This window comes from Myotis yumanensis, unplaced genomic scaffold, assembly GCF_028538775.1.
Source record: "Myotis yumanensis isolate MYYU_CA2020_CCGP unplaced genomic scaffold, mMyoYum1.0.hap1 SCAF_16, whole genome shotgun sequence".
Classification (NCBI taxonomy): Eukaryota; Metazoa; Chordata; class Mammalia; order Chiroptera; family Vespertilionidae; genus Myotis; species Myotis yumanensis.
Genome location: NW_027223767.1, coordinates 3016600 through 3042835, shown reverse-complemented (window position 1 = coordinate 3042835; position 26236 = coordinate 3016600). Strand labels below are relative to the sequence as shown.

General features: G+C 38.9%; 1 protein-coding gene across 3 annotated transcripts in view; it reads left to right on the top strand.

The window, feature by feature from the left end:
• The window catches only part of AKAP10 (A-kinase anchoring protein 10), a 101504-nt gene that overhangs the window by 11440 nt on the left and 63828 nt on the right, over positions 1-26236 (top strand). For 2 of the 3 annotated variants that reach the window (XR_011468462.1, XM_070394734.1), the window contains exons 2-4: positions 5882-5929; positions 7851-8033; positions 11655-12212. Coding sequence is in view for 2 of the 3 variants with exons in the window: in XM_070394734.1 (XP_070250835.1) it covers positions 5882-5929; positions 7851-8033; positions 11655-12212 (789 nt within the window). In the remaining variant the exon portion in view is untranslated. The remainder of the gene's footprint in view (positions 1-5881; positions 5930-7850; positions 8034-11654; positions 12213-26236) is intronic. The other variant, XM_070394735.1, reaches the window with a different exon arrangement.

Genomic DNA, 26236 nt, shown 5'->3' with positions numbered 1-26236 from the left:
CCCTAGAGATTCAGCACAGAAGCTCTCCCACTGCAGACACAGCTGACTCTCATAGCCAGTTAGCCTGGAGGTCAATTCACCCCTAGTATTGCCGACAACAATTAAGGCTTAGCTACAACAAGACTGCACACAAAGACCACAAGGAGGTGCACCAAGAAAGCATAAAAAATGCGGAGACAAAAAAACATGACAGAAATGGAGGATATAGAGCTAAAAAACGCACTATTGAGGGCTTTCAATAATTTGCTAGAAACTGCCGATAAACTTGATGAGAGCCTCAAGAAATCTAATGAGACCCTCGATGTTGTGATAAAGAACCAACTAGAAATTAAGCATACACGGACTGAAATAAAGAATATATACAGACACCCAACAGCAGACCAGAGGAGCACAAGAATCAAGTCAAAGATTTGAAATGCGAAGAAGCGAGAAACACCCAACCGGAAAAGCAAAATGAAAAAAGAATCCGAAAATACAAAGATAGTGTAAGGAGCCTCTGGGACAGTTTCAAACGCACCAACATCAGAATTATAGGGGTACCAGAAGATGAGAGAGAGCAAGATATTGAAAACCTATTTGAAGAAATAATGACAGAAAACTTCCCCCACCTGGTGAAAGAAATGGACTTACAGGTCCAAGAAGCGCAGAGAACCCCAAACAAAAGGAATCCAAAGAGGACCACACCAAGACACATCATAATTAAAATGCCAAGAGCAAAAGACAAAGAGAGAATCTTAAAAGCAGCAAGAGAAAGAAAGTCAATTACCTACAAGGGGATACCCATACGACTGTCAGCTGATTTCTCAACAGAAACTTTGCAGGCCAGAAGGGAGTGGCAAGAAATATTCAAAGTGTTGAATGCCAAGAACCTACAACCAAGATTACTTTATCCAGCAAAGCTATCATTCAGAATTGAAGGTCAGATAAAGAGCTTCACAGATAAGGAAAAGCTAAAGGAGTTCATCACCACTAAACCAGTATTATACGAAATGCTGAACGGTATCCTTTAAGAAGAGGAAGAAGAAGAAAAAGGTAAAGATACAAATTATGAACAACAAACATGCATCTATCAAGTGAATCTAAGAATCAAGTGAATAAATAATCTGATGTACAGAATGAACTGGTGATTATAATGAATCAGGGACATAGAAAGGGAATGGACTGACTATTCTTGGGGGGGAGAGGGGAGTGGGAGATGCGGGAAGAGACTGGACAAAAATCGTGCACCTATGGATGAGGACAGTGGGTGGGGAGTGAGGGCAGAGGGTGGGGCGGGAACTGGGAGGAGGGGAGTTATGGGGGGGGAAAAAAAGAGGAACAAATGTAATAATCTGAACAATAAAGATTTAATTTAAAAAAAAAAGAATGTAAAGAAACAAGCATAACATTTCTTCAACCTGAGTCCCTTTGTAGTGGTTTCAACATGCCAGCACAGTGGAATTACCCAGGGAACTTTAAAATACCTATGCAACTAATCTATTGTAACAGAAAGTAGAGCAATAGCTTACATGGATGAAAGGAAAGGGAGGAGAGAAAACTTTTGGAGGTGATGAATCTTCATTATTTTGATTGTGGTGATGGTTTTGTGAGTGTAAATATATGTCAAATAAACTACACACTTCAAATGTGTAGCTTATTAAATGCTAATTATACTTCAAAAAAAATGGATGTTACATCAAAGAAAATCAAGGAAATGAATTAAAAACACCATCAAATACCATTTGGGAACTATTAAGTTGGCAAAAATTAAAAGTACCAAGGATATAAAGATGAAGTGCAGAGGTAGTGTAAATTGATATCACTACTTTCGTAAAAATAAAAAAAAATGCACATAATATGTTACCTAGCAGTGCCATTACTAGGGATTTATCCTAGAGAAATTCTTATATATACACATAGGAAGACATGTACTCTATAGAATGTTCATCACATCAATGTTTGTGGAAATTAGAAACTAAAATCTAAATGTTACTTAACAGGAAAATGGGTAAATAAAGGCATATTTATTTAAAGGAATTGAGCAGCTAAAATGAACTAGAGCTACATGAAAACTAGAATTGCATCAATATAGACAAATGTTGAATTATTATATGAATGCAAGTGTAAGATATGTGTAGAAGAACATAAGCATACCTCAGAGATACTGTAGGTTTGGTTTCAGACCACTGCAGTAAAGCAAATATCAAAGTGAGTCACACAAATATTTTGGTTTCCCAGTGCATATAAAAGTTATCTTTATAGTCTATGACAGCGCTTCTCAACCTGTGGGTCGCAACCCCTTTGGCGGTCGAACGACCCTTTCATAGGGGTCGCCTAAGACCATCTTGCATATCAGATATTTACATTACGATTCATAACAGTAGCAACATTACAGTTATGAAGTAGCAATGAAAATAATTTTATGGTTGGGGGTCACAACATGAGGAACTGTATTTAAAGGGCCAGAAGGTTGAGAACCACTGGTCTATGAAGTATGTAAGCAATAGCATTATGTTTAAAAAACAATGTACATACCTTAACTAAAAAATACTTTATTGCTAAAAAATGCTACCCATTATCTGAGCTAGTGGAGGGTCTTGCCTCTGACGGTGGCTGCTAATAACTGATGAGGGTGGTGGTGCCTGTACAACAGTAATGACGTTTGCCGCATTGATTGGCTCTTCCTTTTGTGAATGCTTTCTCTGTAGCACGCAATGCTGTCTGATAGCATTTTACCCCCATAGAACTTCTTTCAAAATTGGAATCAGTCCTCTCAAACCGTGATACTACTATTTCAAGTTTATGTAATGTTCTGAATCCTTTGTTGTCATTTAAAAAATGTTCACATCTTCACCAGGAGTAGATTCCATCTCAAGAAACCATTTTCTTTGCTCATTCATAAGAAGCAACTCCGATCTGTTAAAGATCTATCTTAAGATTGCAACAATTCAATCACATCTTCAGGCTCCACTTATAATTTTTGTTCTCTTGCTGTTTCCACCACATGTGCAGTTACTTCTTCCACTGAAGTCTTGAACCCCTCAAAGTCATCCATGAGGTCTGGAATCACCTTCTTCCAAACTCCTGTTAAGTTGCTATGTTGACCTCTTCTCATGAATCACAAATGTTCTTAATGGCATCTAGAATGGTAAATTATTTCCAGATTTTCAATTAACTTTGGCAGCTATAGCCTTACAAAGTATATTTTTTAATAAGAAATACATTTGAAAGTCGAAATTACTCCTTGGTCTATGGGGTGAATATTGTGTTAGTAGTCAATGAAAACAGCATTAATCTCATTGTACATTTCCATGAGAGCTCTTGGGTGGCCAGGTGCATTGTCAGTGAGCAGTACAATAAAATCTTGATGCAATGGACTAATTCAGGCAAGGGGGTGTCCATTAAAGCCAAAAGTCTATTATATAATAAAGTAGGTTTTCTGAATGCATATGTTAAAAATTTGACAAATTAGTTTACCTGTTTTTACTTATGTAGATAGGTTTGTGTAATTAAGTATGTATGAAAAGTTTAATTCCCCAGAAAAGTTTTCTATACATACTACACTCAGTAGTCACTGTGAGTAAATAAATGCATATGGCTGGGGTGTGGCTTAGCACACATCCAAACCTTGGCTAGCACTCATTAAAACTGCAGCAGAGGCCTAGCTGGTTTGTTCAGTGGTTAGAGCGTTGGCCCTTGGACTGAAGGGTAACAGGTTTGATTCCTGTCAAGGGCATGTACCTTGGTTGTAGGTTCAATCCCTGGCCCAGTCAGGTCATATGCATGAGGCAACCAATCAATGTGTTTCTCTCACATTGAATGTTTCTCTCTCGTCTCTCCCCCTCCCACTCTCTCTAAACATCAATGGAAAAAAAATATCCTAGGGTGAGGTTTAACAACAACAAAAAACCTGCTGCAGAAAGTCATGACATGGGACAACAGAACCAATTACCACACAATGCATGGTGATCATGTGTTAATCATTTCCCGAACATTGTTTAAGATCTGTGACCTTGGATTTAAATATGTATATTATACTTGTAGATATGTAATATTTATTTATGGCAGTGAATTACTACAGTGTTTTTTCTAACATAAGGCCTATTTGCTAAAATTTGTTTAAAATAACAGTAAATTAATAACAAAAATGACCTGTTGATTTAATTATAAGCAGATCTTAGTTCAAAGCATTTTAAAATTAACAGGGTGTTAATTTTCACATATAACATATGGACCAGAAGTTTTGTCCATTAAGTCTGAAGTCCGTTGAATTGAAGTCCAAAAAATTGAGGGTTTACTGAAATATATTGAAAGCGAGTATTTTCTTCTGAGCAGTAGGTCTCAACAGTGAGTTTAAAATAGTCAGTAAACCATGTTATAAACAGATGTGCTATCATCCAGGCTTTGTTGTTCCATGTATAGAGCACAGTCAGAGTAGATCAGCATAATTCTTAAGGGCCCTAGGATTTGTGGAATGGAAAATGAGCATTGGCTTTAACTTAGTCACTAGCTGCATTAACCCCTAACAAGAGAGTCAGCCTGTCCTTTGAAGCCAGGCGTTGACTTTTCTCTAGCCATGAAAGTCCTAGATGGCATCTTCTTCCAATATAAGGCTGTTTTGTCTACAGTGAAATATGTTGTTTAGTGTAGCCACCTTCATTAATCATCTGAGCTAGATCTTCTGGATAACTTGCCGCTTCTACATCAGCACTGGCTGCTTCACCTTGCACTTCTGTTATGGAAATGCCTTCTTTCCTTAAGCCTCATGAACCAACCTCGGCTAGCTTCGAACTTTCTTCTGCAGCTTCTTCACCTCTCTGTCTGACAGCAGTGATCAGTACCTGAAATGATCTTAACTTATTTTTGTCCATGTTTGTCTCCACATACTTGCATGTGGACTTCTTAAAGGCAGGACTATCTTCTCCGAGCCAGGCAAGTACTTGGTACATAATAGGTACTCAAATATTTGTTGTGGATTGATTTATCAGATACTATGAGAGCTAGTTATTTCCTGCTAGTAGCCTTTAATGTTTAAGAGCACAATTAGAAAGATGAGTACATTTTGGGATTTATTTTGATAGGCTTTTCATGATGAGGTTAAAGAAAATTTAATGTTGGAAAAACACAAGAAAAGTAAGGAGGGTTGAAAATAGTCTTACGTTAGATCTGTAAGAGTTCACACTTGGCCTAGGCTGCCATGCACCTTCCTTTCTTAGAAATATTGGTAGCGTATCTGCAGTAGAATTTCTACTGTTTTGTATGATACAGGAGAGATTGTATAATTTTTTAAGAAACAAATTGTTAAACCTTAAGTATTAGAAGTTTAAAGTGTTTTTAAGTTTGGAATGTTTGTATTTGGTGCTGTGGGGGGAAATACACAATAAATAAGATATGATGTACAACCAAAGAACTCTTTCTTCAACATGCATCTAGAAGTGGGTTGTACATAGTAATAATATCAGCAAACACCCTAAATTTACTGTGTGGTAGTTACTCCTCTAGACCCTTTACAAGTATGTATTTTTTTCATCCACAACCCTCTAAGGTAGGTATTATTAGTATTGACCTAATTTCAGAAATCAATGAACTTGAGACCCAGAGGAGTAAAGTACTTTTCCATGATCACATGGCCAATAGGCAGCAGAGTCAGAATTTGGGCGCAGGTATTCTGACATTGTCTCTCCATAGCATACTCGGTGTCCTTGACTGAATGCTGTCCAGAGGTCACTTCCTTAGAGAGTCTCCCCTGATGCATGCCCTGCCCCCTGCCCCCAGGCAGTTAGTCCCTCCATGTAGAATTTTGAATACTTATCTGTTAGAATAAAGCTCATCTAATATTTACAATGTCTAGAATGTATCTTTTTTACTATAAAGGTTGGTCATGAAGCTCTTTTTCTTCTAGTGAAAGGCAAAGAACAAGATAAGACTTCAGATGCCAAGACAGTTAAAGGTGAGTTCAGCAATATTCCATTGTATTAAAAAAGGATGTGCTTTGCATTTATGAGCTCTTCAATCCTGTTATCCTCTCCCTTCATTTGCCATTCATCATTTCTTCCCTTTTTTAGAATTATTTGTGATTTACTTATTTCCCTGTTTAACTTTTATATTCCCCAACACCTAGCATATAATAAATAGGTTTTCACTAAGCATCTGTTGGCTGTTCCAGTGATTACAGTGAATCAGTGCCTTCCTTGTTAATCACACATTTGATTGTTCCCTAAAAGTGATTAGTTGATTTTATTTTAAAACAGCAAAAATCGAAAAATACTCTTAACCAACAGCTAGCTGAGTGAAAGCACTGCCACTTGCCAGGCTTGGTTTTCTGTTTGTCCACCAGTGTGGATGGTAACAGTTTTCACTTCATTACTTTGGATGAATGGCCTTAAATTTATTCTGAGAACTTTATTTGAATCGGTGTATTAGCCCTATTTATAAGACATTCTTAGTTTATACTCTCTGCTGTAGTTTTGACTGATTTCATTCTTTCAATGTACAAAGATTATAATGGGAAAATTATAATGGAAATTATTTCCATAGCCATTACATATTAATTTTATAAATAGAAGTTATTTATATGAAATCTGTGGGTTGCTACTTATTTAGATTTTTCTTTCAAATGTTTATATGTTGTGTGACTGGCATTGAGTATTAACTCTATATATTCAGTTTGCCAGAGACTATTTATAACTTAAGAGATTTGTAAGATGGTTTCCTGCTTATTTCTGATCATTTAAAATAGCGGTTCTCAACCTGTGGGTCGTGGGGGTCGAATGACCCTTTCACAGGGGTCACCTAGGACCATTGGAAAACACATATATAATTACATATTGTTTTTGTGATTAATCACTATGCTTTAATTATGTTCAATTTGTAACAATGAAATTGGGGGTCACCACAACATAAGGAACTGTATTAAAGGGTTGCAGCATTAGGAAGGTTGAGAACCACTGATTTAAAGCCATTTGAATTCCACATTAGTTCATATTGCCCTCCAATTTGATTGGCATTAATAGAGGCTAAAAGCCCTTAGCAAGCAGAGGCTTGTGAAGACTAGATTTGATGGTAGTAAGAAGGAGGGATCGTGATGGCTCAAGCATATCAGTCTTATACACTAACAGTATAACTTTGGAAGTCATGTAACTTCCTTCAGATTCTTCATTTGTAGGTTAAGAGGGTTGGCCTACCTAACTTCTACATCTGTACCAGGCTAAAAAAAGTTCCATGCTTGTATTCTATTTATGACTGTATATAATCTGTGCTTAGCATTCCTGACATAATTAAAAAAATAATTTGAAGACAGCTTCATTGCATAATTCTCCCAACTCTTGTTGAATAATTGATAAATATAGATACCTGGAAACAGGTATGGACATTCATGTTTTTCTCTGCTTTATTCTATAAACAGGTCTCAAGGAGTAATAGATTAAATTACAGTACTATGTATTTTGTTTTTCATAAGAACTATTACCAAGTATTACTCAGATTCTGTGTCTGGGAGCTATTTACTAAGATAGAGAGCACCTGTCTGTTGGCTGCTCAATAAAATAAGTGGTGTTGCCCAGCCAGTGTTGCTCAGTGGTTGAATGTCAACCCATCAACCAGTAGGTCATGGTTCGATTCTTGGTCAGGGCACATGCCCCAGTTGTGGGCTTGATTCTCAGTAGGGCGTATACTGGGGATTAAGCCTGCAACCCGGGAATCGAACTGGGATGGTCAACCACTGAGCCATGCTGGTGGGCAAAAAACACTTAATTTTTAAAGTTCTTTCAAAGCCCTCTTTTGAGAAAACAGAGGGCTTTAATAGAACCTTTAAGATCATTTTAAGAAACTATCAAATTTTAATTTTTAACAATTTTTTTGAAAAATTATAGCCTCAAATCCTGTATATTCCCCACAAAAAAGCACTAAAAATCATGCCTTGCTGGAGGCTGCAGGACCAAGTCATATTGCAATCAATGCCATTTCTGCCAACATGGACTCCTTTTCAAGTAGCAGGACGGCAACACTTAAGAAGCAGCCAAGCCACATGGAGGCCGCTCATTTTGGTGACTTGGGTAAGTGACAATCACTTTTTGTTAACTTACAATAGGAGGAAGGAGTTCAGTATAACATGTGAAATTCCTGCCAAAGGATACTGAACTGTATAATTAAAAAATGTATACAAATGAAAATAACAGCTGTAAGTGTAATGGAAGCACTGTGTTTTGTTCCTATAAATACAAAATATAAAGGACACCCAATAGAAAAATTGGCCATGTCCAGAAGAAGAAATACATTTGGCTTAATTGTGTGAAAAAGATGCCTCATTTCACTGATACTCAGGGAAATGCAAATTAAAATAGGTAAATTTGCTCTGACCGGTTTGGCTCAGTGGATAGAGCGTCAGCCTGCAGACTCAAGGGTCCTGGGTTCAATTCTGGTCAAGGGCATGTACCTTGGTTGCGGGCACATCCCCAGTGGGGAGTGTGCAGGAGGCAGCTGATCGATGTTTCTAACTCTCTATTCCTCTCCCCTCCTCTCTGTAAAAAATCAATAAAAAAAATATTTAAAAAATAGGTAAATTTTTTAAAGTAAATAAATATTTAAAGTTTGACAATTTGTTAATGTAGATGCAAAAAAGAGCCACTTCTTTTTAGTGGAAGTGAAAATTGGTGAAGATTTTTTAAAAGATAATTTGGAAATTTTTATCAAAATGTATACAATTTAGTCCTCAGTATGCTCACATGTATGCACAAAGGTGTATACATAAATATGTACATAAGGCTATTCATTGCAGTATTGTTTGTGATAGGAAAGAATTAGGAACAAGATATAAATACCCACTGATAGAGAAATAGTTAAATTTTGGTATACCCATACTCTGGAATACTGTGTAGCCATTTAAAGTCTGAAAAAGACATGGAGAAATGTCTGATATGTTAAAGTGAAAAAGCAGCTTACATAGCAGTATGTATAATAGGATCCCTGTTGTGTAAATAACTCCTTTCTCTCCCCACCCTCTGCACATGCAAAAAAAAAAAAAAGATATGCAGGAGATTTCTTATAACTGCACATGAATCTACTATATCAGAATTAAAAGTTTAATTAAGAAAAATTGTAAGTCTTGCAGGGGATCAGGATTTCTTGAAGTTCATGAAACGGATGTCTACAAAGATGAACTAGCTAACATTGACAATAAGATAGTAAGGATGATGACATGTAAAATGCTTCAAAGGAAATTATTTGAATAGCAAAGGATTAAGAAAAGCCCTTTTGAAAAATTGACGTAACCATCAGTTAATTTTATGAAAATAAACCTCTTTATGTCATCCTGTGAAAATTTAAAAAAACACACCAAGATTTGATTTTTTGTTTTTTAATTGCTGTGGTTATAATCACAACTTAAATTTAGTTAAATGTAAAATAAACTTGTTTTTATTAAGTTTGGTTTTATTTTTTAAGATAAAATTCCAGAGCTACTCTTTATTCTGTTTTAAATAATATTGAGAGTTCATAACACTTTTCTAGCTATATCCACACAACCACAATTGTTCCCCAGGATAAGTTCCTAGAAGTGAAGTTTTTGAATTGAAAATCATGCAGATTGCTTAAGGTTTGTTATCTGTTACTGAATGCTCCTCAAAAAACCTCTCATTATCAGTGGTGAGAGTGCTTCCTGTTCCATTCTTGATGGTGCTTGTTATTATTTTTTTTTTCAAATTTTTTTTATTGATTTCAGAGAGGGAGGGAGGAAGGGAGAGACATTGATGATGAGAGATAATCACTGATCAGCAGCCTCCTGCATTTTCCCCCCACTAGGGATTATACCCGCAACCTGAATCAGGCGGGAATCGAACCGAGACCTACTGATTCATAGGTCGATGCTTAACTATTGAGCCACACCAGCTGGGCTATTATTTTTTGAAAAAAATATCTTCCAGTTTGACAAGCTAAAAAGGTTATCTTGTATTAATTTGCTTTTCTGGAATTTTTAATGAGCTTGAATATTTTTTTAAAAATTATTAGCCTTTTTTCTTTCTTTGGGACTAGTACCATAAGATTTTTTTTTTATGTATATATTTTTTATTTTAGGTAGGAAGGAAGTGGGAAAGAGAAATAGAAACATCAATGATGAGAGAGAATCATTCATTGGCTGCCTCCTGCATGCCTCACACTGGGGACAAGCCTGCAACCCGGGCATGTGCCCTGACAGGGAATCGAACTGTGACCTCCCAGTTCATATGTCGATGCTCAACCACTGAGCCACACCGGCCAGGCCATAAGATTTTAAGAAAAGAATATACATGGTCTTAATCGTTGTAGCAAACCTAGTTACTAATAACTGGAAAGGAGCAGTGGGGAGGCCAAATAGTTCAGGCACGCCATTTGTGTGCTTTGCCACAGATCTCTGGGGGAAGGGACTAGACCAGGGGTGGGCAAACTTTTTGACTCGAGGGCCACAATGGGTTCTTAAACTGGACCGGAGGGCCGGAACAAAAGCATGGATGGAGTGTTTGTGTGAACTAATATAAATTCAAAGTAAACATCATTACATAAAAGGGTACGGTCTTTTTTTTTTTGGTTTTATTCATTTCAAACGGGCTGGGGCTGGATCCGGGGCCGTAGTTTGCCCATGGCTGGACTAGACGGAGGAAGAATAGACGCATACCCAGTAAAGTCTGGGTGACATAGGGAAGGTACTTGTTTGTCAGTCAAACCTGGGAAGAGGTCATTGGCAAGAGTAAGCGTAGCGACTGCAAGCTCAAGAAGACTTGAGATATTTAATCTCCTAATAAACAAAGGAGTTTGCTCTCTGCGCTCTTGCTGGCTTGTGTTTTGGGGACTCTTGGAACTCTTGTTGCAGAGCATGCTCTCTTGACTCCCCTCACTCGCCCACATGGCTCTCGGCTATGTGGACCACACACAGTGGGCTAATGGACTGCAACTAGCCTGATGGTGAACGACTCAGCACCCCATGGAATGGGAGCTTTGGATCCTGACTTTGCTCCCAGCTCTGCTGAATCCCCAGCAGCACATCTTCCAGGATTGGATTAAGGGAAATGGGACTTTGGAAATCCAGAGATAATTCCACACAAATAAAAATAATTCATTTTCCTGTGGGAGTCTCAGATAATACTTTTTAAAAATATATATATATATTTTTATTTATTTCAGAGAGGAAAGGAGAGGAAGAGAGAGAAAGAAACATCAAGGATGAGAGAGAATCATTGATAGGCTGTCTCCTGCACACCTCCTACTGGGGATCGAGCCACAACCTGAGCATGTGCCTTTGACCGGAATCGAACCCGGGACCCTTTAGTCCACAGGCCAACAACGCTCTATCCATTGAGCCAAACCAGCTAGGGCAATAATTCTTTTTCTTGAGATATTGTAAAAACCCGACTCCCTAGTATCCACTGGGAAAGGGGATTCCCCACTTTCACCAATACAGTCTGAATTTCCATTTAAGAAGATGAGGATTATTTGAGTAACAAAGAGCTTTTTAATAATTTAAGTAAGTTTTGGACAGTAGTTTCTTTGCTTGTTTAGAAACCAAAACCATAGTATTTCTAGTTATTTATCCATTTAAATAGCTAGGAAGTAAACTTTATTTAAGGACTTTAATGCTAAAGTTGCCTAATAGGTCAGTCTTAAACTATTTATTACTGAACTGCTAATTCTTTTGCTTTTTTTAGGCAGGTCTTGTCTGGACTACCAGATTCAAGAGGCCAAATCAAGTCTTTCAAAGACTCTTGAACAAGTCTTGCATGACACTACTGTCCTCCCTTATTTCATTCAATTCATGGAACTTCGGAGAATGGAACATTTGGTTAAATTTTGGTTAGAAGCTGAAAGTTTTCACTCTACAACTTGGTCCCGAATAAGAGCATACAGTCTGAGCACAGTGAAGCAGAGCTCATTGGCTGAGCCTGTCTCTCCATCTAAAAAGCAAGAAACTGCAGCTCCTTTTGTAACCGAGTCTCTTGACAAGAGATTAGAGGATTCTAGCTCAGCCCAATTGCTTGTGACCCAATCAGAAGAAAGTGACCTGAATAATAGAACTAGCAACACCCAGAATCGCTTGCTCCTTTCCGAGGAATGTGACAGTGCCCATTCTCTCCATCTTGAAATGGCCAGAAGAGAAGCTCATCAACTTTCCATGGAAACCCAAGAATCCTCCCCCAGACTTACAGTAGCCAGTAGAAATAGTCTTTCTTCTCCACTAAAGGAATTATCAGGAAAACTAATGAAAAGTAAGTGTGTGATTTCCATCTTTCTCTTTTTCCTTTTTTTTAAAAAAATCAGTGTACAAAGTGGAACTTGAGATGGAGAATAAAAGGATCAGACATATTTTTTCTCCCATATTTACTTTTAAATTTGGAAAGATTTGGAGAGGGTCCTGGAGTAGGATCAGTGTATAAAAAAGGAACAGGGATAGATATAGTGATTGGATTTTCGAAGAAGAATGTTAGCAGAATTAACAAATGAAGAAAGGTCAAGTACCATCCTCCTTATCCTTCCATAGATTTTTTAAATCAAAGCATTGTCCAGATAGGCTTAGTCCATCCTGTCTGTCTTAATTTTATTACACTTTTACTGTACTTTGCAAATAAATTTATATTTTAATTGGTAGTAAGTGACAGTTATTGTGTTCTCATTTAGTAGTCAGGACACCTCTGTGAGGTAGGCTTCATTATTCTGTTTTGCATGAGAAAACCACGGCTTAGAAAGGTTAAGTAAATTGCCCTAGGTTTTATAGTAAGTGGGAAGCTAGAATTATAGCCCAGGCATTTCACAGCAGCAACCTTCCTTTTTTTTTATTCTCTATTTGGAAATTATACACTCTTATTTTTCCATTATCACCTTCTGGAAATCTAATTCGCCAGCCTTCGTGTTTTTTATCCTACGTGTTCTTTGTTTCTCAAAAGGGCTAGATCTGTGGTTGGCAAACTGCGGCTCTCGAGCCACATGCGGCTCTTTGGCCCCTTGAGCGTGGCTCTTCCTAAGCCTTAGGAGTACCCTAATTAAGTTAACAATGTACCTACGTATTTAGTTTAAGTTTAAGAAATTTGGCTCTCAAAAGAAATTTCAATCGTCGTACTGTTGATATTTGGCTCTGTTGACTAATGAGTTTGCTGACCACTGGGCTAGGTGATTTTCTTTCTGTTTTTTTCTCATTTGCTTATTTTTTTAGAGCAGTTTAGTGTTCACAGCAAAATTCTGGGGAAGGTACAGATTGCCCAGGTACTGCCTAGGCATTGTTTTGGTTTAATCTTCTACCCTTTTTGGGTCCTGGGGCAACTGGCTTTGAAAGTGCAAGCTCTAAGTCTCTTGAAATTGGTGGCTTTTCTCAGGGGAATGCCCTCCGGGTCTTGCACTTTTACCCATCTTGATTTGCCACTAGCTTCTACAGGTCCACAATTCCTTACCTGCAATTCAGAAATACAGAAAGCGTTGACTGCCACAAGTTATTTTTAAACTGAACAAAACTTGACCCGAACTGTTATGAACTTATTGCAGAAACAGAATGTGTTTTATTCTGGGGTATTGTCCCACATGCTGCTGGGATTATGGTAACGGTATATATAAATACAGTATATTACCTCTGTAAATGCCCCCACACTCTAGTTCTGAATCTAGAAGATTACCAGCCCCAGAGGGTTCAGACACAGGAGCTGCTGTACTTGCTTCTGCCTCTCGTTTCCCGTCCTTTACCACAAGCTCTGGCACACTTTTTATTTTATTTATTTATTTATTTATTTATTTATTTATTTTTTCAATGTTTATGTCAACCCAATACTTTTTTTTTATTTTTTTTTATTTTTGCTAAAAGTATTACAAAGGGTATTACATAAGTGCCCTTTTTATCCCCCCCCGCCCTTGACAATCCCCTGCCCTCCCTTACCCCCAGTGTCTTATGTCCATTAGTTATGCTTATATGCATGCATACAAGTCCTTCGGTTGATCTCTTACCCCCCTCCCTCCTGTCCCCCAACCCTCCCTGGCCTTCCCACTGCAGTTTGACAATCAGTTTGAGGCAGCTCTGCCTCTGTATCTATTATTGTTCAAAAGTTTGTAATGGTCTTTATTATCCATGAATGAGTGAGATCATGTGGTGTTTTTCCTTCATTGACTGGCTTATTTCACTTAGCATAATGCTCTCCAGTTCCATCCATGCCGTTGCACATGGTATGAGTTCCTTCTTTTTTACAGCAGCATAGTATTCCATCGTGTAGATGTACCACAGTTTTCTAATCCATTCATCTACTGATGGGCACTTAGGCTGTTTCCAGAACTTAGCTATGGTGAATTGTGCTGCTATAAACATAGGGGTGCATATATCCTTTCTAATTGGTGTTTCTGGTTCCTTGGGATATATTCCTAGAAGTGGGATCACAGGGTCAAATGGGAGTTCCATTTCCAATTTTTTGAGGAAACTCCATACTGTCTTCCATAGTGGCTGCACCAGTCTGCATTCCCACCAGCAGTGCAGGAGGGTTCCCTTTTCTCCACATCCTCTCCAGCACTTGTCGTTTGTTGATTTGTTGATGATGGCCATTCTGACAGGTGTGAGATGGTACCTCATTGTTGTTTTGATTTGCATCTCTCAGATGATTAGTGACTTTGAGCATGTTTTCATATGTCTCTTGGCTTTCTGAATGTCCTCTTTTGAAAGGTGTCTATTTAGCTTCTTTGCCCATTTTTTGATTGGATAGTTTATCTTCTTTTTGTTAAGTTGTATGAGTTCCCTATAAATTTTGGAGATTAGGCCCTTATCAGATATGACGTTGGCAAATATGTTTTCCCATGAAGTGGGTTTTCTTGTTGTTTTGTTGATGGTTTCTTTTGCTGTGCAGAAGCTTTTTATTTTGATGTAGTCCCATTTGTTCATTTTCTCTTTAGTTTCAACTGCCCTAGGAGCTGTATCAGTGAAGAAATTGCTTGGGCATATGTCTGAGATTTTGTTGCCTTTGTATTCTTCTAGAATTTTTATGGTTTCCTGTCGTATATTTAAGTCCTTTATCCATTTTGAGTTTATTCTTGTGTATGGTGTAAGTTGGTGGTCTAGTTTCATTTTCTTGCATGTATCTGTCCAATTTTCCCAACACCATTTATTGAAGAGACTATCTTGACTCCATTGTATGTTCATGCCTCCTTTGTCAAAAATTAATTGAGCATATTGGTTCGGGCTAATTTCTGGACTCTCTATTCTATTCCACTGATCTATATGTCTGTTCTTGTGCCAGTACCAGGCAGTTTTGAGAACAGTGGCTTTGTAATACAGCTTGATATCTGGCATTGAGATCCCACCTACTTTGTTCTTTCTCAGGATCGCTGCAGCTATTCGGGGTCTTTTTTTATTCCAGATGAATTTTTGGAGAGTTCATTCTAGATCTTTGAAGAAGGCCATTGGTATTTTAATGGGAAGTGCGTTGAATTTATAGATTGCTTTGGGTAGTATGGACATTTTAATGATGTTGATTCTACCAATCCAAGAACATGGTATGTTCTTCCATCTCTTTATGTCTTCCTCTATCTCTTTTTTCAACGTCCTGTAGTTTTCTGAGTAGAGGTCTTTTACCTCTTTAGTTAAGTTTATTCCTAGGTATCTTAATTTTTTTGGTGCGATGGTAAATGGGATTGTTTTTATAATCTCTCTTTCTGAAAGTTCACTATTGGTGTATAGAAATGCCTCGGATTTCTTGGGGTTAATTTTGTATCCTGCTACATTGCCAAATTCATGTATTAAGTCTAGTAGTTTTTTGATGGAGTCTCTAGGGTTTTGTATGTATAATATCATGTCATCTGCAAATAAGGACAGTTTTACTTCCTCTTTTCCAATTTGGATGCCTTTTATTTCTTCTTCTTGTCTAATTGCAATGGCTAATACTTCCATGACTATGTTGAACAGGAGTGGTGAGAGTGGGCATCCCTGTCTTGTTCCTGTTCTTAGGGGAAATGGTGTTAGTTTTTGTCCATTGAGTGTGATGTTGGCTGTGGGCCTGTCATATATGGCTTTTATTATGTTGAGGTATGATCCTTCTATTCCCACCTTGCTGAGAGTTTTTATCAAAAATGGGTGTTGGATTTTGTCGAATGCTTTTTCTGCATCAATTGATATGACCATGTGGTTTTTTTCTTTCAATTTGTTTATGTGATGTATCACGTTTATTGATTTACGGATGTTGTACCATCCTTGCATCCCTGGGATAAATCCTACTTGGTCATGGTGTATGATCCTTCTGATGTACTGCTGGATCCGATTTGCTAAGATTTTGTTGAGGATTTTGGCATCTATGTTCATGAGGGATATTGGCCTGTAGTTCTCTTTCATTGTGTTGTCTTTACCTGGTTTTGGTATTAGGGTGATGCTAGCTTCATAGAATATGCTTGGAAGTGTTCCTTCCTCTTGAACTTTTTGTAGTAATCTGAGGAGGACAGGTTTTAGTTCTTCCTTGAAAGTTTGATAAAACTCCCCTGAGAAGCCGTCCGGTCCTGGGCTTTTGTTTGCTGGAAGCTTTTTGATGACTGCTTCAATTTCTTCCATAGTTATTGGCCTATTGAGATTTTTAGATTCTTCCTGATTGAGTTTTGGAATGTTGTATTTTTCTAGGAATTTGTCCATTTCCTCCAGGTTGTCTAGTTTGTTGGAGTAGAGTTGTCCGTAGTATTGTTTGACAATCATTTGTATTTCTGTGGGGTCTGTTGTTATTTCGCCTCTATCGTTTCTGATTTGGTTTATTTGGGACCTCTCTCTTTGCTTCTTGGTGAGCCTGGCTAGGGGTTTGTCAATCTTGTTTATCCTTTCAAAGAACCAGCTCTTGGTTTCATTGATTTTCTGTATTGTTTTTTTGGTCTCTATGTCATTGATTTCTGCTCTAATCTTTATTATCTCCTTCCTTCTGCTCACTCTGGGGTTTTCTTGTTGCTCTCTTTCTAATTCTTTGAGTTGAAGAGTTAGATTATTTACTACCATTTTTTCTTGTTTTTTGAGATAGGCCTGTAGAGCTATAAACTTCCCTCTCAGGACTGCTTTAATTGTGTCCCATAGGTTTTGGATTGTTGTGTTTTCATTGTCATTAGTGTCCAGGATGTTTTTAATTTCTTCTTTGATCTCATTGGTAACCCAATCAATAATTTAATAACATGCTATTCAGCTTCCAAGTGTTTGAGTATTTTGGGTTGTTTTTATTGTAGTTTATTTCTAACATTATGTCTGGCACACTTTTTAAAAAGCATTATGGGAGTTTCTTTGAACACATAATCTGGCCTGTTTCTGCAAATGGAAGTCCAACATCCGTTTCTTACATTAAAATATACTGTATTATTTTTTAAAACTATCATTGGATGGTACTTTATTTTAATAAAAAGTAGAAATAGTAGTGGGGTTATTTTTAAAGTATTTGTTTTCTCTTTCATTATTTTTAAAATTTATGTGCAGTAAATTGACTTTTTTGATGTATACTTGTATGAATTTTGACACCTGCATAGATCCCTGTCACTGTCACCACAAGCAGGAAGATCTTTGTAGTCCAATCCTCTGTATCCCAACACTTGGAACCTCCACTGTCCATATCTCTAGTTTTGCCTTTTCCCTGGGTGCCATATAAGTGAATTTGTATAGTATGTAGCTTTTTTGTTTGTTTGTTAATTCTCATGCTTGGATATTTTTTCCATTGGTTTTTAGAGAAAGTAGGAGGGGGAGCGGGGAGAGAGAGAGAGAGAGAGAGAGAGAGAGAGATTGATTGATTGATTTATGTGAGAGACATCGGTTGGTTGCCTCCCACACATGCCCCAACTGGGACCAGGGTTCAAACCTGCATCCCAGGTACATGCCCTTAACCAGGAATTACACCCATGACCCTCCAACCACTGAGCCTCACCAGCCAGGCTATATTCCATAGTTTTGAGCCTGGTTTCTTTTACTCAGCATAATAGCTCTGAAGGTCATCCATGCTGCTTATATCAATAGTTCATTGCTTTCTGTTGCTAAGTAGTGTTCCACTGTATGGCTCTACTATCCATTTACTTGTATGTTATTCCAATTGTTGATAATTATGAATAAAGCTGTTATAAACATTTGTTTACAGGCTTTTGTGTGAACAAAGTTTTATTTCTCTAGGGCAGATTCTTCAGAGGGGCGCTGGATTATGTGATAAGCGTGTATTTGATTATCTAAGAAACTGCCAGACTGTTTTGTAGAATGGCTGTAGCATTTTGCATTCCTATCAGCAATATATGATAGTTCTATTTCTTGTTTCCTTGTCAGCACTTGGTATAATTGGCTTTTTGTTTATTTAGATTTTTTAAAGCCATTCTAACAGATGTGTAGTGATATCTCATTTTGCTTTTCCTGTGCATTTCTCTAATGGCTAATGAATGATATTGAATCATGTACATATTTGCCATCTATCTATCCTCTTTGGTGAATTATTCAGATCTTTGCCATATTTTGTTGTATTGCTTGTTTTATTATTATTGAATTTTGAACGTTCTCTATATGTACTGGATATAATACCTTGATTTGCAAATGCTTTCTCCTAGTTTATAGCTTGACGTTTCATTCATTTAACAGTGTCTTTCACAAAGCAAAAGAACCTTTTGATAAGTCCACTTTATCTACCTCTCTTTTATATATTTTGCTTTTGGTGTCATATCTAGGAGCTCTTTTTGCCTAACCAAAGGTCATGAAGATTTTTTCCTATGTTTTCTTATGAAAGTATTATTGTATTTTATACTTTACATTTAGATATGTGATTATTATGTAAGATGTGAAGGATAGATCAAGTCTTTTTTTTTTTTTTTAAATCTTTATTGTTCAGATTATTACATTTGTTCCTCTTTTTTCCCCCCATAACTCCCCTCCTTCCAGCTCCCACCCCACCCTCCACCCTCACTCCCCACCCGCTGAGTTCATCCATAGGTGCATGATTTTTGTCCAGTCACTTCCCGCATCTCCCACACCCCTTTTCCCCTAAGAATAGTCAGTCCATTCCCTTTCTATGTCCCTGACTCATTATAATCACCAGTTCATTCTGTACATCAGGTTATTTATTCACTTGATTCTTAGATTCATTTGTTGATAGATGCATATTTGTTGTTCCTAATTTGTATCTTTACCTTTTTCTTCTTCTTCCTCTTCTTAAAGGATACCTTTCAGCATTTCATATAATACTGGTTTGGCGGTGATGAACTCCTTTAGTTTTTCCTTATCTGTGAAGCTCTTTATCTGACCTTCAATTCTGAATGATAGCTTTGCTGGATAAAGTAATCTTGGTTGTAGGTTCTTGGTATTCAGCACTTTGAAAATTTCTTGCCATTCCCTTCTGGCCTGCAAAGTTTCTGTTGAGAAATCAGCTGACAGTCGTATGGGTATTCCCTTGTAGGTAATTGAGCCTCTTTCTCTTGCTGCTTTTAAGATTTTCTCTTTGTCTTTTGCTCTTGGCATTTTAATGATGATGTGTCTTGGTGTGGTCCTCTTTGGATTCCTTTTGTTTGGGGTTCTCTGCGCTTCTTGGACCTGTAAGTCCATTTCTTTCTCCAGGTGGGGGAAGTTTTCTGCCATTAATTCTTGAAATAGGTTTTCAATATCTTGCTGTCTCTCATCTTCTGGCACTCCAATAATTCTGATATTAGACCGCTTAAAGCTGTCCCAGAGGCTCCTTACACTATCTTCACACTTTCGGATTCTTTTTTCATTTTGCTTTTCCAATTGGGTGTTTTTTGTCAAATCTTTGGTTTGATTCTTGTGCTCCTCTGGTCTGCTATTGGGTATAATATTCTTTATTTCAGTCCGTGTATGCTTACTTTCTAATTTCTTTATCGTAGCATCGAGGGTCTCATTAGTTTTCGTGAGGCTCTGCACAAATTTATGGCAAGCCCTCAAAATTGCGATTCTTAGCTCCATATCTTCCATTTCTGTCATGTTTTTTTGTCTCCGCATCTTTTATGCTTTCTTGGTGCCCCCCCTTGTGGTCTCTGTGCGCAGTCTTGTTCTAGCCAAGCCTTAATTGTTGTAGTTAACACTAGAGGGATTTGACCACCAGGCCGACTGGCTGTAGGAATCAGCTGTGGAAAACGTCTGTCTTCTGGGGAGGCGTTATTCCAGCCTTTGCCTGAGGCGGTCGGCAAATGGTTGTGCGCAGGGCCTGGGCGGGGCGGGCTCAACAGGGCGGGGGGAGGGAGCAGCTATGGCCGCTCTCAGTCCGTCCCCAGGGGCTCTGCCTCTCTGTCCCAACAACCGCTGCAAACCTCGGAGGGGCCGTAGCCAGACAGTCCCGCTTCTCCCGTTTGAGTCTGGGTCCCTAGAGACTCGCCCGGATCTGTAGCCCAGAGTCTGAGACTCGCTCCTGATTGAAAACAACAATCGCGCCCTCAGCCGCCAGCCCGCTTTGCGCGCGCACCCTCACCACCGCACCGCCGTACCTTTAAATTTTCCACACTGCGCCTCCGCTGAGCGTCGGAATGCTGTTGTTTTTGCTTCCTGTTGAAGAGACTCTCCTCAGCCAGCCTGGTTGATGTCTGTTCCGACTTTTAGTTGTATTTTTGAAGTGGTTGTCCACGGCGGCAGTCTCCGGTGTTTACCTATGCCGCCATCTTCCTAGATCAAGTCTTTTGTTTTATTTTTACATGTTGATACCTGATTGTTCCAACATAATTAATTGAAAGGACTATTTTTACTACATTGAATTAATTGCCTCTGCTTTGGCCATATTAGTTAGGTCTATTTCTGGATTCTGTTCTGTTCCATTGCTTTATGTGTTTGTTTGTTTGTTTGTTTATTGCTTTATGTGTTTATTTCTTCACCGATACAACACTGTAGCTTTATAGTAAGTCTTAAATTTGGGTAGTATGAGTCTTCCAACTATGTTTTTTCTTTTGTTCTCGTTTCTTTTATTTTCATATAAATTTTAGAATAATCTCATCTGTATCTATGAGAAACCCTGCTGGAATTTTTATTGGAGTTGCATTTAAATAATAAGTCAGTTTGGGGAGAATTTACACCTTTACTGTATTGAATGTTATAATCCATAGATATGGTGTGCTTCTTCATTTATTTAGGTCTTTGATTTCTTTCATCAGCATTTTATACTTTCAGTATAAAGATTCTTTACATGTTTTGTTAGAGTTAATGTCTAGTATTTCTTTTTTGGTGCTATTGTGAGTGGTATTTTTTTAAAATGTTGTTTCTAATTTTTTCAGTCCTAGTTTATAGAAATAGGATTGACTTTTATATGTTGATCCTCTAGTCTGTGACCTACTAAACTCACTACTTTTATGGGCTTTTTTGGTAGATTGCTTAGGATTTTCTACATAGACATTCACATGATCTGTGAATAGAGACATTGTTTTTTCTTCCTCTTCAAACTTCTTTTTCTTTTTTCTTGCCTTATTGCACTAGCTGGGACTTCCTCTACCATGTTGATTAGGAGTGGTGAGAGAACACAGTCACTATTAAAAATGAGACTAGCTATGGGGTTTTGAAAATGCCTTTTATCAGGTTGAAGAAATTCTTTTACCTTAATGCTTTACTGACAGTTGTTGAATCATGAATGGTGTTGAATTATGTCAAATGTTTTTGCTGTATCATTTTATATGACCATGTAATATTTTTTTGTCTGTTACTATAACCTTGATTTATTATTTTTTAAATATTGAATAACCTTCCATTCTCACGGTAAGACTCATTTGCTTGTAGTATATTATTTTCTTTATGTTGCTGGATTTGTTTTCCTAAGCATTTTTATTTATAGGCTCATGATGCATATTGGACTGTAATTGGTGGGCTTTTTAAACTCTTTATTGTTGAAAATATCACAGATGTCTCTCCCCATCCCATGTTTCCCCCCTCCACCCAGATTCTGCCCCACTCTAGGTGTTCACCACCCTATTTATTGTCTGTGTCCATGGGTAATGTATGTATGCATAAGAGTTCTTTATCCCAAAATATGGCAAGAGTGGTTAATCCCTTTCCATACCTCTCCCCCTTCCCTCTAAGATCATTAGTTTATACCAGCGGATCTCAACCTGTGGGTCGCGACCCCTTTGGCGGTCGAACGACCCTTTCACAGGGGTCGCCTAAGACCATCCTGCATATCAGATATTTACATTACGATTCATAACAGTAGCAACATTACAGTTACGAAGTAGCAACGAAAATAATTTTATGGTTGGGAGTCACAACATGAGGAACTGTATTTAAAGGGCCAGAAGGTTGAGAACCACTGGTATACCATGTTTTTATGACTCTGGCTCTGTTTTATTTATCAGTTTATTTTGTTCATTACATTCCTTGTTCGTTTATTTTGATTCAGTTGTTGATAGATATATATTCATTGCCATTATATTATTCATATTTTTCATCTTTTTTTTCCTTCTTCTTAAAGAAGACCCTTTAATATTTCATGTAAATATTAAAGTTTGGTGATGATGAACTCCTTTAGCTTTTTCTTATCTGTGAAGCTTTTTATTTGACCTTCAATTCTAAATGGTAGCTTTGCTGAGTAGAGTGATCTTGGTTGTAAGTCCTTGCTTTTCATCACTTTGAATATTTCTTGCCACTCCCTTCTGGCCTGTTGGAGAAATCAGCTGACAGTCATATGGTCGCTCCCTTGTAGGTAGGTAACTGCTTTTCTCTTGCTGCTTTTAAGATTCTCTTTGTCTTTAACCCTTGGCTTTTTTTTTAATCCTCAACCAAGGATATTTTTTCATTGGTTTTTAGAGAGAATGGAAGAGAGAGAGACAGAGAAATATCATTGTGAGAGAAACACACCTATTGGTTGCCTCCTGCACACACTCTAACCAGGGCCTGGGCTGGGGAGGAGCATGCAACTGAGATACATGCCCTTGACCGGAATTGAACCTGGGACCCTTCAGTCCACAGGCCGATGCTCTATTCACTGAGCCAAACCAGCTATGGCACCCTTGGCATTTTAATTACGATGTGTCTTGGTGTGGGCTGGGCCGCTTTTGTTCGGGGCTCCCTGTACTTGTATGTCTATTTCTTTCATTGGGTAAGGAGAGTTTTCTGTCATTGCTTTTTCAAATAGGTTTTCAATTTCTTGCTCCCTCTCTTCTCTTTCCGGTAACCCCCTAATGTGAATGTTGGTATGCTTGAAGTTGTCCCAGAGATTCCTTACACTATCTTCATATTTTTGGTTTCTTTTTTCTTTTTTCTTTTTGCTCTTCTGAGTGGGTGTTTTTTGCTTCCTCTTGTTCCAAATCGCTGATTTGATTGTCGGAATCCTCTATTCTACTATTGATCCCCTGTAAATTACTCTTCATTTCAGTTAGTGTGTCCTTCATTACTAACTGGTCCTTTTTTATGTCTTTGATATTCTCACTAAGTTTCTTTTTTTTTTTTTTTAAACACTTTATTATTTTTTTTATTAAATTTTTATTGTTCAGGTTACATTTGTTCCTCTTCCCCGTATGGGTATTCCCTTGTAGGTAATTGAGTCTCTTTCTCTTGCTGCTTTTAAGATTCTCTCTTTGTCTTTTGCTCTTGGCATTTTAATTATGATGTGTCTTGGTGTGGTCCTCTTTGGATTCCTTTTGTTTGGGGTTCTCTGCGCTTCTTGGACCTGTAAGGCCATTTCTTTCACCAGGTGGGGGAAGTTTTCTGCCATTATTTCTTGAAATAGGTTTTCAATATCTTGCTGTCTCTCATCTTCTGGCACCCCAATAATTCTGATATTGGTCCGCTTGAAACTGTCCCAGAGGCTCCTTACACTATCTTCACACTTTCGGATTCTTTTTTCATTTTGCTTTTCCAGTTGGGTGTTTTTTGTCAAATCTTTGGTTTGATTCTTGTGCTCCTCTGGTCTGCTATTGGGTATAATATTCTTTATTTCAGTCCGTGTATGCTTGCTTTCTAATTTCTTTATTGTAGCATCGAGGGTCTCATTAGTTTTCGTGAGGCTCTGCTCAAGTTTATAGCAAGCCCTCAAAATTGCGATTTTTAGCTCCATATCCTCCATTTCTGTCATGTTTTTTTGTCTCCGCATCTTTTATGCTTTCTTGGTGCACCCCCTTGTGGTCTTTGTGCACAGTCTTGTTCTAGCCAAGCCTTAATTGTTGTAGTTAACACTAGAGGGATTTGACCACCAGGCCGACTGGCTGTAGGAATCAGCTGTGTGGAAAACTTCAGTCCTCTGGGGAGGCGCTAGTCCAGCCTTTGCCTGAGGCGATCGGCAAATGGCTCTGCGCAGGGCTTGGGTGGGGCGGGCTCACCAGGGCGGGGGGAGGGAGCAGCTATGGCTGCTCTCAGTCCGTCCCCTGGGGCTCTGCCTCTCTGTCCCCGCAACCGCTGCAAACCTCGGAGGGACCGTAGCCAGACAGTCCCGCTTCTCCCGTTTGAGTCTGGGTCCCTAGAGACTCTCCCGGATCTGTAGCCCAGAGTCTGAGACTCACTCCTGATTGAAAACGACAACCGCGCCCTCAGCCACCAGCCCGCTTTGCGCGCGCACCACCGCACCACCGTACCTTTAAATTTTCCACACTGCGCCTCCTCTGAGCCTCGTAAATGCTGTTGTTTTTCCTTCTAGTTGAAGAGTCTCTCCTCAGCCAGCCTTCCTGTGGTTCTGGTTGATGTCTGTTCCGTCTTTTAGTTGTATTTTTGAAGTGGTTGTTCGAGGCAGCAAACTCCGGTGTTTACCTATGCCGCCATCTTGGTTTCTCCTCTCACTAAGTTTCTTGAAGTGCTTATTAAATTCCTTGCACATCCTCATAACACTGTTTTGAACTCTGTATCTGGTAGTTTGCTCACTTCCATTTCGCTTCCTTTTCTGGAGATTCCTACTGTTCTTTCATTTGTGACATGTTTCTTTGTCTCCACATTTTGGATGCTTCCCTGTTTGTTTCTATGTATTAGGTAGAGTTGTTGTGTCTCCTGGAATTGGTAGAGTCGCCTTGAGTATTAGGTGTCCTTTAGGATCCAGGGCTCAGCTTCCCCAGTCACCTGAGCTAGGCACTCTAGGTGTGCACCTATGTGGGCTGTGTGCACTGTTTTATTGTAGTTATAGTTGAGCCTTGATTGCTGTTGGTGTCACTGGGAGGGATTGACCTCCTGGCCAATCGTCTACTTGGACCAGCTGTGAGTAAAAAGGAAGAGCTGAGGTGCAGGAGATGCCGCTGTGAAGCAGGACTTGCCTCATTGGGGCTTTGGTCCTCAACAAGTCTGCCTCTTGAGTGTGTCACTAGTGGATGTGGTAGGGTTGCAATCTGGTATGGTCTGAAGCTGACCACTGGGTGCACTGGCTCTGGGGCCTACTGGGAGATGCAAAGTCATCTACAGCCTGTGCCCTGCCTGGGACTACCAGGCAGGAGCTACAGAGCGACCAGCTGATGGCTGCTACTTATGCTGGGCTTGTAGCTGTCCAGGAGAGGCCAAGCTGTGAAATAACGCAGGCTGCTGCTAGTGCTGGTCCTGGGATCATTTAACAAGAGGCATGGGGCACATTGAGGCCAGCTGCTGCTTGTTTGGGAGATTTGAACCCTGAGTAAGGACAAGCCATTTATATGCAAAAGGTACTGCAAATAGCTTGGGTGGGGCTGCGAATTAAATGGGGCAGAGTCTCATGGACTCACCAGGATGGGACAAACTGTGGGCCAGGTTGATGGATACTCAAATATGGCATTTGCCTGTGGGCTCTGTGATGGGGAACAGGGACCTCTGCCAGCACTCTTATGTGCCCCCAAGATATTGGTTAGATGCCATATGATTTTGTTCCTCCATGTATGTCCCTGAATCCTTTCAAACTGCTGCCCCAACGCTGGAGCTCAGAGGGAGTGAGTCCAAATAAATCTGTGCACTGGCCCTATAAGAGTAACTGCCTGGGACTCCAGCAGACTGTAGTTCTCAGCCAACATCCCTGTTGGTTTTTACAGCCCAAAGTTACAGGGACTTCTCTTCCCGTACTGATATCCTGGGCTAAGGGGTCTGGTGTGGAACTGTGACCCCTAGTTCCTCACCGGAGCCTCTAAGGCCAAGATATCCCCCACGATTATAAAAACACTACACGTGGATGTAGGACCAGCCTGTTCCACACCTCCACCCCTCCTACCAGTCTCAAGGTGGCTTCTTTAATTCTCTAGTTGTAGGGCTTCTATTCAGCCAGATTTCAGGTGTTTCTGAATGATGGTAATTCTGTGCTTTAGTTGTAATTTTGATGTTGTTGTGGCAGGCAGTGAGTACTGTGTTAACCTATTCCACCATCTTGGCCTCCCTCCTTCGAGTGTCTGTAGTTTTCTTATACTGCCTTTGGCTGGTTTTGGT